This window comes from Macadamia integrifolia, chromosome 5, assembly GCF_013358625.1.
Source record: "Macadamia integrifolia cultivar HAES 741 chromosome 5, SCU_Mint_v3, whole genome shotgun sequence".
NCBI classification, from domain to species: Eukaryota; Viridiplantae; Streptophyta; class Magnoliopsida; order Proteales; family Proteaceae; genus Macadamia; species Macadamia integrifolia.
The window spans coordinates 7,851,114-7,864,022 of NC_056561.1; the positions used below are offsets into that span (position 1 = coordinate 7,851,114).

At 40.1% G+C, this 12,909-nt stretch overlaps 2 protein-coding genes and 1 long non-coding RNA gene across 3 annotated transcripts in view; all 3 read right to left on the minus strand.

Moving 5' to 3' along the window:
• Positions 1 to 4,217: 4,217 nt before the first annotated feature.
• On the minus strand, positions 4,218 to 5,196 carry LOC122078214. The gene is made up of 2 exons (XR_006139996.1): positions 4,878 to 5,196; positions 4,218 to 4,652 (listed from the first exon to the last, which is right to left on the minus strand). It is a non-coding gene; the product is annotated as an uncharacterized LOC122078214 (long non-coding RNA).
• A 1,787-nt stretch (positions 5,197 to 6,983) lies between these two features.
• On the minus strand, positions 6,984 to 8,736 carry LOC122078215 (zinc finger CCHC domain-containing protein 10-like). The gene is made up of 2 exons (XM_042644102.1): positions 8,524 to 8,736; positions 6,984 to 8,156 (listed from the first exon to the last, which is right to left on the minus strand). Exon 2 carries the CDS (start codon positions 8,046 to 8,048, stop codon positions 7,263 to 7,265), a length of 786 nt encoding a protein of 261 aa, XP_042500036.1. The 5' UTR covers positions 8,049 to 8,156; positions 8,524 to 8,736; the 3' UTR covers positions 6,984 to 7,262.
• A 1,480-nt stretch (positions 8,737 to 10,216) lies between these two features.
• LOC122079208 (THO complex subunit 2-like) overlaps positions 10,217 to 12,909 on the minus strand; it is a 31,633-nt gene continuing 28,940 nt past the window's right edge. The window contains exons 30-32 of the mRNA XM_042645475.1: positions 11,518 to 12,720; positions 10,918 to 11,213; positions 10,217 to 10,759 (exon numbers count right to left, since the gene is read on the minus strand). Of these exons, the coding sequence (XP_042501409.1) occupies positions 10,690 to 10,759; positions 10,918 to 11,213; positions 11,518 to 12,720 (1,569 nt within the window). The 3' untranslated portion in view covers positions 10,217 to 10,689. The remainder of the gene's footprint in view (positions 10,760 to 10,917; positions 11,214 to 11,517; positions 12,721 to 12,909) is intronic.

A 12,909-nucleotide genomic window follows, 5' to 3' on the forward strand; every position in this document is an offset into this window, starting at 1 on the left:
GACATGACAATGGGGCATGTGCCGATGTCATCTCGGCCATCATGTTCACCACATGGTCGCACCCGCGGCAGAGGATGAAAGTCCATAGAGGGGCCCTCAAAATATCCCGCTGGAAACTGGAAACTGGAAAGTTGAATACAACAGATGGGCTGGGTGGTTCAAAGAAAGCCCATGATCCAAAGACACTTGGACTGAGTTATTCAAAGAAAGCCCACGATCCACACATGAGTCCTAAACTCCTAATTGGGTATGGGAGTTGAAATGGGCAAAGTTGTTAAGAGATACTTTGGGGAGTTTGGTTGCCACTCAAACACTCAAATTGTGGGTGAGAATCCTACTCCTACACTCGTTGGAATAGCGATAGGCATAGGTTGTGGTTATCTTAGGGCTCGTTTGATAACGTTTTTGCCGTTTCTGTTTCAAGAAACGGCAAAAACATAAATTTCCATTTCTAGAAACAGAAACGGAATTGAAGGTGTTTGATAAATCATGTTTTTAGAAGTCGATGGTAACGAGTGAAATAATTGCCACAAGTCGTTTCCAGAAACGGCGAAACAAGTTGAACTTGTATTGCCTGGGTTGTTTCTTGAACCATAAATAAGTAAAAATTTCTATTTCCATTTCTAAAAATAAGTGAAACGAAATAGTTTTATCAAACGCTTTTTGCTCCGTTTCTGCTGTTTCTACAGAAACACGTTTCTTGAAACGTTATCAAACGGGACCTTAGTTTTCTGAAGTCCAAATCAGTATCGGATTGTGCCTCACCCTCACCCTATAATCTAATTCTATCAAAATAAGGCATGTCTTTGTCTGTCACGTGTGAGAGAAATCAAGGAAGAAAGGCTGATCTCTGTTTCTCTCTTCTTTATTTCTATTTTCAAGTGTGTTCGTAGATGCATGAGACGAGAAGATAAGGGTGGAGATGAGGAAACTGACGATTATGGATCTACCTAAAGACATAATTTTTGAGATATTGAGTAGACTTCCCATAGAATCTGTCCTACGATGCATGAGGGTATACAAGCACTGGTCTACTTTTCGATATGATTCTAATTTCATCAACTACCATCACTCTAAATCCATGAAGCATCATCGACCACCCAGTCTTGTTATCAAACCGTCACTAATAGAACCCGAGTACGACATGAGTAGCCTACTTATGGTGATTCCCTATGGAGAAGATCATGATCAATGGAGGAAAGCCAGAGACATATCAGTGGGTTTGGGTTTTGATATGAAAGGGAGAGCTGATCTTGATATTGTGGGTTCTTGCAATGGCATTCTCTGCATAGCGGCAAGGAAGGGGGTCCCATCTACCTCTGTAATCCCATTACAAGAGAGACTATGATGTTGCCCAATTCACATCTTATTTTGTCCCCTATCCTCAATGGTCCAATAAATAGTGTTGGTTTTGGCTTCGACAGCTTAAGCAATAAATATAAAGTGGTCCGAGTTTTTGAAATATTTCTTGAAGATATTCCTAAGAAATGATATGATTATTATAATGGAGATGTAGATGAAGATAAAGTTGAAGAACTGAGAAAGAGAAAGTCAGATATTGTGAGATGATTACAGTGGGTGAAGAAAGTTGATGGAGAAAGAGTTCCCAAGATCAGTGCAAGATCAATATGAAACACATCCGATGTTTTTGGATGGAACACTCTATTGGCTAAATTTGACCATGATACATTCCTGCTAAAGGTATGGAGCTTAAATGATGAAGTTACATCCCTCGTTCTTTATTTCCCCATGAAGAAGCAGTATTTATCTGTTCAGGGACCTTGGAAAACTCATAAGTTGATACGACATTGGATGGTACCGACCTTCAAATCTCTCCAGCAGCTCTGATAGATTATTATTATTATTATTAACTTGTGTATTTCCCCCAAATGTAATTTGTCCTCTGAATACTAATTCTATTATGTTTCTTCTCATGAATATACATTACCAATGGACTTCTTGAGATCCTTATATGTTTTTATCATAGATTTTAATTATGTGGGATTTGAATTTTTCATTAAGATATAACTTGTTTATTCATATATGTTCACGTTAGAGATTTTGATTATGTTGGATATGAATTCTTCTTCCTCTATCTGATTAACTTGGGAAACCAACAATGAACTCAATAAAGAAGATGGTGGAGAGGATGGCAATGTTTCTAGTCGTGGTTTTAGGGTGGTTAGGTGGTAGAGGAAGGCTAATAAGTGTACGGAAAATGGAGTTCACCTTGTTTGTCATGCCTGTGAAGTTGTTGGATATATGTCTTTTGAAATTGATATCATGATTTAAAATTGGGACAATGTGATATGGTACACTATATGTCAATCTTACAACAACAACAAACTAAGCCTTATTCCAACTTAATGGGATCCGCTACATGGATCCCATAAAACCAAGTAGGAAAACTTTTGGTCTAAATAGAAAAAGGGCGAGTGAAGGGATGCATAACTGTAAAGGGGGAGAATGAAAGGAGATGTGAAAATGAAAATCGACGAGAAGGACAAATGAAAGAGGAAAGTAAGAGAAAGAAGCACAACCTAGCAAGTCAGGAGACTATCCGCTAAATTGGGATTGGTAACCTGGATCCTTGCTCTCCAATAGGCTCTATCCGAAGTCATACTTAGTATAAGAACCAAACTATGTTGTCATTTCTCACAACTTCTCCGATGGTCATTTTAGGTCTGTCCCTAGTTCTTTTCGCTCCATCAGTCGATAGTATATCACTAATCCCTACTGAGGCGTCTCTAGGCCTTCGTTGAATATGAACATACCATCTCAAACGACTTTATCGAAGCTTATCATTGATTGGAGCCACTACTAGATCAAATCTAATACTTTCATTCCTTATTTTGTCCTTCCTAGTTTTTCCACACATCCATCTTAAATGATTCACAATGTACTATTCCTCTATCTTCAGTGAAGACTCTTTCACTCTCTTGTGGTGGGTTCCACACAAGTGCAATAAGACTTTTTCTCTCACCCTTCTCTCTCTTGAATTGTGACCTCCATGAGAGAAACAAAACTAACATAGTAACATCTCTCTCTCTCTCTCTCTCTCTCTCTCTCTCTCTCTCTCTCTCTCTCTTATCCACACAAACACACACAAAAGAGGTGTGATTATTCTATAATTGATAGCTTAAGAAAAAAGTGTGAATTGTTACGAGATTTAAGCCTTTCAAATCTCTATATTCTTCCTCCTCTTTCTTCATTGCAAATAGAACTTCCACCTCTATTTAATTTACAAAGAGGACTACCAGCATGGAGCATTTTGAAGCTTTGGTATATTTTCACTGGGTCTTTTGTGTTGTCACCAAAGTGGTGAAGTTAGAAGTTAAAAATTTCTTTCATTGCCCCCTTCTTTTATTCTAAAAAATTATTTAAGTATAGATAAAAAAATCATTTTCAAAATAATTTGGAAGTTATTAATCATTATACAATTTAAAATTATTTAAATATAGATAAAAAAATCATTTTCAAAATAATTTGAAAGTTACTAATCATTATACAATTTTCTGCTCGACGTGCTTAATTGGGTGAAATTTTTGAATTAGACAGTGCTACCTTGAAATCTAATGGTGTTTTTCGTAGCAGTCCAAGAGGTTGGTTTACTTTTGGACATGTTTCTTTTGCATTCCTCTTCTATTTCGGATACATTTGGCATGGTGCTAGAGCCTTGTTCAAAACGTTTTTGTTGGGATTGACCCAGGTTACATTCCTGTTTCAACTAATTATGGCTTAAAAGGGAAGACAGTGGAGAAAAAAGGTTGCCTTCTCAAGTCCATATTTTGTACACGTCTCACATTGTCCCTTTGGTAAGTTACCATGTTGGTTTAAATTTAGAGACCTCTTGATGAATATGGACTGTTTGCTCCTCTTCTAATAACATTTTTCACACCCCTAATGCATAACACCATTAACTTAAAATAAAAAAATAAAAAAATTATCTTCTACCATCCTGTTTTCAAATCTTATATAAGATACCACCCTAAATTCTCAAAAGATATCATACGTAGCCTAAAGTCTAACACCCTTAACTTTAGAAATGAAAAATACTCTTTTGCCCCTAAAACTAATTTTGAATTAAAAGCCACTTAAAATAAAGAAAGAAGGCTTTGATAGGCTATTGGTGATTTGCTTGTTCCAGTAACGGATTAAAGAAGCCTTTCCTCTAAATGGGTTTTGCGCCGCCGACGAACTGGTGGAGCTCTGGCTAGTTCCGGGAAACGGAAACATGCATTGAGAAAAGTAAAAGATAAGTAAGATAGTTAAACAGAAAGTGGGAATGGGTATTGGGTAATGATTGGTTTGTTTACTTACATTCAAAGATGAGAGAAAGAAGTGATGAAGAAGAAGAACAGAGGAAGACCCATAAGCGTGGGCTGTTTCTGCATTTGTTGTTTCCTCGCTTTCTGTGGGTTTGATTTGCAGAGAAGGAAAAGGAGAGAACGAAGAGATCAAAATCTATTTCTTGATCTCCATTAATTTCTTGTTTTCTTCCTCCTCGCTTATAATTGCACAATCCATCTACCTACTACCAGTAGTGATCAGAACTCCTATTTAAAGTTCCATCTCATCACAGCCTAGCATCAGCGATCCCCTTAATGCATTTCTCTCCATCCTTCTCTGTTTTTGGTTGCAGAAATGAAAACCTGTTGAAACAAAGAAGAAAACGAAGACACAATTTTGTTGGATTTCGGAAAAACCAAAAAAATCTCCAAAATCTCAAAAAAACCACAAGACACCATTGAAGACAAAATTTTGTTGGATTTCTATTTCTGGTTGCAGAAACGAAAACCTGTTGAAATCCTTAGATATGAGCATCCACAAAATTTCTATGTGGATGGAATTTATGGTGGTATTTTTGAAGTGTATACCTCATCTCCGTAAGTCTTGGTTTACCATTATCTGCCTATACCCGCTTCTTCTTCCCCATTTCTATTCCCAATCGCAGTGGCAGTGGGCGAGAGTGCTGTCTCCGTTCAAAGAGGGTAGTGAGCATAGACTACTCCCCCCCTTCTTGTCCGTCTCTGTTCCCAATTGACAGCAGCGGCAGTCAACGAGTCTCTTCTCTGTAAGTGTATTCCTCATCCCCGGCGAGTATCTGTTCCTTGACCTGAACAAAGAAGAAACGAAGAAGGAAGAAGAGGAAGGGAGAAATAACAAGTTTACCTTTGAAAGGTAAATTTGTCATTTAAAAAAGGGTAATTTACAGCGCCACCCCCTGGAGAATGCCAATATTATAAGAACACCCCCTCTCTTTCACCAAATTAGACTCAGACCCCCTACCGTCAGTCTCCATTAAGTAAGGATTTAAAATGACATTTTTACCCTTTTAATTAAAATAAATAATAAAACATATTGTACCTAAGTTACTTCGCACCGACCGTCCGCAACAGCAGCTGTCGGTGGTTCTAGCTTCTTCTCCGGTGGAGTCGCAGTGGTCTCAGTTGGCCGGAGTCCCGAGACTTACGTGGTGGCATTAAAGGTGAAGGCCCCTCCACCCCCGGCATGCACTAGCACGACAGCGACCGAGAGAGCATCGAACAATGGTTGTCGTCGGGGAAAAACACGACATGTCCCGTCACAAAGCAGCCACTTCCTTTAGACTCTTCTTTAACTCCAAACCATACTCTCCGGCGACTAATCCAGGCCTGGTGCACCACCAAAGGCGTCGATCGGATCCCAACCCCGAAATCTCCTCTCAACAAGACCCATATCCTTAAACTGGTTCAAGATCTCTGGGTTCCTCGGCTACAATTGAAGACATTGAAGAAGTTAGAGTCTTTAGCTTCTGAGAAAGAAAGCCATAGGACACAAATGGTAGAAGCTGGCGTCGGACTGCTCCATCCCTCTCGCCTTGCATCGATCGATCTGGTCACTGTGTTGGATGTCAGCGGAAGCATGACCCGTGCCAAATTGCAGATGCTGAAGCGTGCCATGCGGCTTGTGATATCATCGCTTGGCTCTTCTTATCGGCTCTCCATCATTGCCTTCTCGGCGTGCTCCAAGAGGTTGTTGCCATGAGAAGGATGACGGCTCAGGGCCAGCGCTCGACGCGGCGAATCATCGACCTGCTCGTCGCTGGGCAGGGTACCAGCGTTGGAGAAGCTCTGAGGAAAGCCGCTGAGGTGCTGGAAGATCGGTGGGAGAGAAATCCCGTGGCGAGTATCATGTTCCTATCGGATAGCCAGGACGAGCGTGTCTCTAGAGCGAATTCAGAGGATCGACGGTGTTCGAAACCCCAAGTGTCGTGGACAAGATTCTCTCTCTCTCTCTCTCTCTCACACACACACACACACAGAGAAGTCTGAACCGTGAGGCCAACTTGTGTGTTTTAAAAAAAAAAGGTCCAGAATGCCGAGCTTGTCAAGACCAAAGAACTCAGGTGGGATTTCACCGGAGAACTGGTTGCAACTCAAATTCAGAACTGGTTGCAACTCAAAGACTTGATTAAGTCTGCTACTGGTTGCCGCGAGCCTGTTGTCACCGTCCGTCGCTGATGCCGTTGTTGCCGGTGATGGAAACAAACATGCCCATGCCTTCATCGTCACCGTCGGCCTCTCCAACGATGCCACCATCATGGGTCACCTCCTCGCCGCAAGTTCCTGGAGGGGCTTATTACATAGACATTTTAGGTATTTTACGTTTAGTTTAGTAAGGGCATTTTGGTATTTAAAATAAAATATAATAGTTGACATCAGCATATATAGTATATTCTTTAACGGAGACTGACGGTAGGGGGTCTGAGTCTAATTTGGTGAAAGAGAGGGGGTGTTCCTATAATATTGGCATTCTCCAGGGGGTGGCGTTGTAAATTACCCTTTAAAAAAATACCAACAATGACACATCATCACTTAACATTTGTGAAAGAATAGATTTAAATGCCATTATTTTTTCAAAGCAGGACATACACCTGACATTTTTTGAGAATTTAGGGTGGTATATAATATAAGATTTGAAAACAGGTTAGTATAAGATAATTTTCCAAAAAACAAATCCTTCTGATCCTCTTATGTTTCTCTATATAACATAATAAGAATCCATCAATTCCCATTCGGTGAAAACCCCATAAAATTTACATGACAAATCCGAGGGGAAAAAAATTTTTGAAAAATTAAAATACAAAGGATTCCAGAGAACAAGGTTCTTAATGTTACATCTCAAAAATTAGCACAGGAATGTAGAAAAAACATCCAGAAGGCCAAGTGCATAACAAGTACCAAAAGTAGTAATTATAATAGCAAGTGAACAAAATAATATCATCTCCTTTCCCTTCTACTGTGTCTTTTACTCTTCCTCCTGCTGCTCTTATCATCAGAATCAGAGTCCGAAGCTGAATCAGAATCTGAATAATCAGAAGATGAGCTGTACTTCTTGTGCCTCCTCCGTTTTTTCTTCCTTCTCCTCCTCCGCTCTTCTTCTGAATCCGATGAAGAACTGTAACTCGAACTACTCTCATCTGAAGAATAATCTGATCCTGTTCCCGATGAAGCTCCACTATCAGTCTCAAAAACAGAAGCCTCACTCCTTTCACTCCCTGAGTCAGAATCTGATCGGTGCTTCCTCTTGCTTTTCTTACTACGCTTCTCAACCTTGTCCACCTTCTGAATATCTGGGTTATCCAATTCATACGAAACAGAAAGCTTCATTTTCAACTTGGGGTTTTTAAGTTGCTGCGTTCGAGATGGTCTTGAAATGTAAACCCTTTCATTCTTGCACTCGTATGTCCAATGGCCAGTCTGGAAACATTTCTGGCATTGTGAAGAACTTCCACCTATGGTCAACATGGAGGATTTAAGGTCTTTCCTCTCACCCAATCTAACTGCTTTTTCAGTACTCATCAAGTACATCTGGCGCTTTGCTTCTTTCCGCTCTTGCCATCGGCTTGGCCCTTCTTCCTTCTGGCCGTAAGCATTTACATTTCGAGCGGCAGCTGCAGCTGCACGTTCTGCCTGAGCACGACTAAGACCCTTCGCTGCCGTCAAAGCGGCAGCCTTGATTCTCTCAGCTGCAGCCTGAGCTTTTTCCTCTTTCTTACTCGACATTTTCTCAGAAAAAATGAATAAACGAAATAGGCAAAAAGACTCCCAAATTCAGGATCAACTCCTTCCTATTACTTCAATGTTCACGAATTGAATTTCACTCCTTAATTCCTATATCACCGAAAGCAAGCTTCTGTCAAACACTACACAGTTTCAAGCCAATACCCAAAATTTTACAAGCGGAAAGGAAAGTCAAGAAATCAAATCAAAACCCCCCCCCCCCCCAAAAAAAAGCAAGAGATTACAGGACCCCAGCAAAATCAACGCAATAGATTATGGGTACTAAAATACAAATCGTAAGAAATCAAGCTCGGAAACATAGATTTCGTCAAACAATCATTGGAAGCCGAAGACCTAAACCTAGATCTCAAGAGAAGCCTCCTTACAATTCGAGCTGTATGTATTGGAAAGAACTAGAGATTAAAAAAAAACTGAAGAAAATGAATAAATTATCGTAATAGATCTTTGAAGAACATACATAAAAAGTGTAGAGCAGATCTGCAAAAACCTAATCAAAGAAGAACATGAAGACGGAAAACCCTAATCATACAAGAACATGAAAACGGTGAGTTGTCTTTCAACGAAAAAATAACGACGGCGAGTTATATAGACTTTTGAAAGTTTGAAAACGCGTAATGAGCGACGGAAGCGGTCAGTGCCGACTCCGAATCGTTCTGAGAAAACCCTAGAATAGGCGTATTTGAGGAATATTCTAATGATTTTTTGTTTTTTGTTTTTTTTATATAGAGATGATTGTGTAAAATTGTAAAAATTTGGGATCGGTGATCGTAGATTCCTATCTGAATCTGGCGATTCCAAATATAATTGAAATGAGAAAGAGGGGGATGACCGCTTCAGGAAACTTGTAGTGGGTTTCCTCCTAACTGGGTCTATAGTGTCAGGGTAAGAGGCAGGATCAAGGTCAAGTCAAGGTCAGAATCCATCAATGAATGATCAACAATTCCAATCAAATGCTCTCTAGTTTGGAGGAGTCAGTTTTCCTTCAGCCGCGGTCAAGGGGCAAGAGGTACAATGGCGTGTAGAGGATGTTAGGAAGCAAAGGGTAGAGTATTTTAAGACACTAGATGAGTGTAGTTTTTCTTCATTCACAGTGCAGAATTTTTTTTCCCCAAAAGAAACATTGTGCTCGAAGATTTGATCGATGGTTGATGGTTTTTCTAGAAATTTTCACACGCTTGGAGTCGCGTCCTCTGCAGTGAGCGATGAGGTGCGGTGAGTATCAAACGGCTGAGAACATGTGGACACACACCCGAAGGGACTCCCAACCACACAATACTCATTGCACCAGTGTAATGACTGCAGAGCTCACACGCTTCAGGGACAATATGATCAATCTGATTGGTAGAATCGAGTGATAGGTTGGCTCAAAATCCTATTCCAACAGTGGAAGATCTTGGGTTCTCACTTTATTACAACCAAGATGGCTACGAAGTTTTTAAAACTTAATTTATCTACTAATCCAATTGGATTCTCAAATAGGTGCACTTGCTTATCGCTATGCTCTTACCACTGGTGTTTCTTTTGGAAAATCAAAGATTTAAAATATACCCAAAATTTAACTATCTTTTTTGAGATGGATCGTGGAGGTACCCCTCCACAAAAAACATATTGAATAAATAGATGGATGTTGATCCAACTTATGAATTATGCCACAATCAGCTGAAATCCATATGGCATATCTTTCTCTCCTGCAAATTTACCAAGAGAATAGAACGACGGATCCACTGGGACTCCGGACAGAATCTTTGCCTGCTTACTGTTATAAAACAAAATCCAATTGACTGGAAGTCACTATAACCATTTCAAATTACCCACCATCTTAAAACAATTTATACGACAGACACTCAGACTCAATCCTAATCCTACGCCGCCTTTCATGCCCATAGCCAACCATGGAGTGATTAAGACCACCCTTTAGCCAAATGGTTAGTTGTAAAATTTTCATCATGGTCCATCAGAGAACAAATGACAACAACTGCATTTGTATTAGATTTACCCACAACCATTCTATCCAAGACACAACCATCATTTAAAGTCCCCCACCAAACTCTATATAAACCAGAGACTGTAGTTTTACTTAACTACTACCACTCCTGATAAAATGGCAAACTTTGGTTAGTATTGACCAAGCCAGCTTAAAGACACAAGAATTATTCCCAAAATTATTAATCTTAATGAAGATTCAATTACAAAATCATTAAATTTGGCAGTAGATGCCAGGCATGTCACAATTTGTACATCAAAAGAAAATTTCCTTTACAATGTGGGCAACCTTAAAACTATAGAAATAGATTGCATAATTAGACAACCTCCTTAATCATACATTAAATTATACACTAAAGCAGGAACTTGTGTCAATGGCAGCTCTACTTACTTTATATAATTAACTACAAAATCTGAGGATAAGCCAGTACATTCCTGGACATTTGAGACAAAAAAAATTAAGAGGAAAAAAAGATTTACTCAAGCAGCTATGACCAAAAAAATGCCAAATGAACTACACTATCAGCTACTGAAAAAGAAGGAATCAGCTCTGGTGAGAAGACTGCACCAGTGGCACTGCAGGGGGATTCATAATTATATGAACCAGACAAAGCCCACGTCATGCACTGCAGTTCCATGTTCATTTTCGATGCCTTCGTTTCGGTTCAGCTCTCTGCCTCTTCTCATCCTCCCATTCTCTTTCATAAATGCTGAACAAGGTGGTTAAGGACAACTCAGGCTGTACATGATTAGCTGCAAAATCGAACTGAATGGGCAAAAGACAGACGACTTCCAAATGAAAAAGAAGATACCACACAAAGAACCCTCAACAAGAAATAACAATACAAAATAAATTTCTTGAGGATACTGATCATCCCGACGAGTAACCTTGCTGGTAGCTTCTTTTCCATGAACCCTCGGCACTGGTTCCCCCAAGTAGCCTGACCTTTGAGCCATGGCCCCTTTCTTGTCTCCTCGTTCTCTTCCATCATATGACTGTGAAATACCAAGACCAAGAGGAGGTGGTGGTGGGACCGCCAACGAATAATCACCCGCTTCCCCAGATGATAGGTGCTCCCTTTTAAGTTTCCGTCTTTTGGATGCTGCATTTGCATCCACCTCGTCCTTTAATAGGTTTACTTTGTCCTTCTCCCTCTCCTCCACCTACAAATAACATACAGAAAACAGTCAACTAACCACCCTGATGGGAATCAAACCAAAATTAAGGACCCATTCAAAAGTCAAAATCAGTAGAAAGCTATCTTAAACACAACTCCCCACATCTTGAACAGCAAATTTTTCTTTTTTTCCCCTTTCAAAAAGTAATACTTGCCAACGTAACTTTGAACAGTACAACATCAGTAGTCATGAAAATTAAGAAGCAAACAAAAAATCTAATGCAGTTCAACAGCTGTACAAGAAAGTAATCTGTCCAGTACATCTATCAAAAAGTGTATCCAGCTCATACCTTCACTGATGGACCATCCCGTTCGTCCCGTTTTCTCTCTCGAAATTCAACCTCTCTTCTATGCTTCGCATCATCCTGTGAAACCAACAAGTTTTCCTCAGAGCGTCTCCGTTCTTTTTCTTCATGCCTAGGAGAAAGCCTCTGAATGTGTCTGGTATTACTGACCCTTCTGTCAGCATCTTCATCTCTTCGATTAGCATTAACAGATTGAGGAACTACATTTGGAGGTAGTGGTGGCGGTGGAGGCAAGCTTTGTCCATGAAAACGATCATCAGCATGGGACTTTTCAGAAGATGTCTCGCTGTAGCGAGGTTTACCTCGATCATCTTTAGTTCTGTCATCCTTACCTTTGTCAGATATCCTATCAGAATTTCTATCTGCCCCTCTGTCCTGTGCTCTTTCAACTGAACGCTCTCCCCCATATCTTTCCATTGACCTATCCCTTGACTTTTCTGCTAAAATATCATCTCCAAGCGACTTATCAGGACGTTCCAATCTTTCTCTATGGTCCCTGTCATGCCTTTCACTTACCTTATCTTTGGGTCTATCCAAAAGCTTATCTGTAGCCCTACTAAGATTTTGTTCGTCAGTTCCAGTCTTGTCAACATCTGCAAGATGAGACTTGTCAGAAACTCGTACATCCCCAGACCTCTCCTTATCAGAGATCCGAACATCACCCTCCAAGTCTTTCCCTTCTCCATCACCTTTCCTCCGCTTGTTTGTTCTCTCCTGTTCTTCAGCTGGACTAGGTCTTTTTTGTTGCTTCTCTGCAGACTTCGATGCATTGGAAGCATCATCATGGAGGGGAGAGTGAGCAGGTCGAGACGAGAAAGGCCTTGTTACTTCAGAAACTTCATTTTCGTCTGCATCCTTTCCAGCAGGACCCCTCAATTCAGAAGATTTAACAGATCCACTCTCTATCTTCGGCATATTACCATGCATATCCATGGACATTTTTCTAGATGCAGTAGAGCCTTTAGTGGAAAGTGTAACAGTGCTACCATTGGTTGTAGCTGCAGAAGAAGCATTGACCACACCAATTTGCCTAACTTCAGATGGATGCACAGAGAAATCTCTATCACTATTGGAAGAACCAGCAATTCTGCCAACAGCTTTTCCAGATTTATTTTCATCTTTTGCAAGCTCCTGTTTTGGTTGCTTCAAAAGAGATCCAGCAGCTGCCCGTTTTAGTGTCGGTCTCAACTGCCAAGAGAGACACACGATATTTTCAGATTGCCTTCCAATACTTTGAAGCCGAAAGAAATTAAACAATGTAAATCTATATAATTATATGCAAGCTTAAATTGAAAAAGGATATGGTTCTTTCTGTATCATTCTCAAGTTCAAGCACTCGTACAAAAACATTCAAGGTTGCATAAAACAAAAGAGTCA

Bases quoted from the DNA above. Each gene is read 5' to 3' on its own strand.
- LOC122078215 (XM_042644102.1), bottom strand. From the start codon at position 8,048: ATGTCGAGTAAGAAAGAGGAAAAAGCTCAGGCTGCAGCTGAGAGAATC.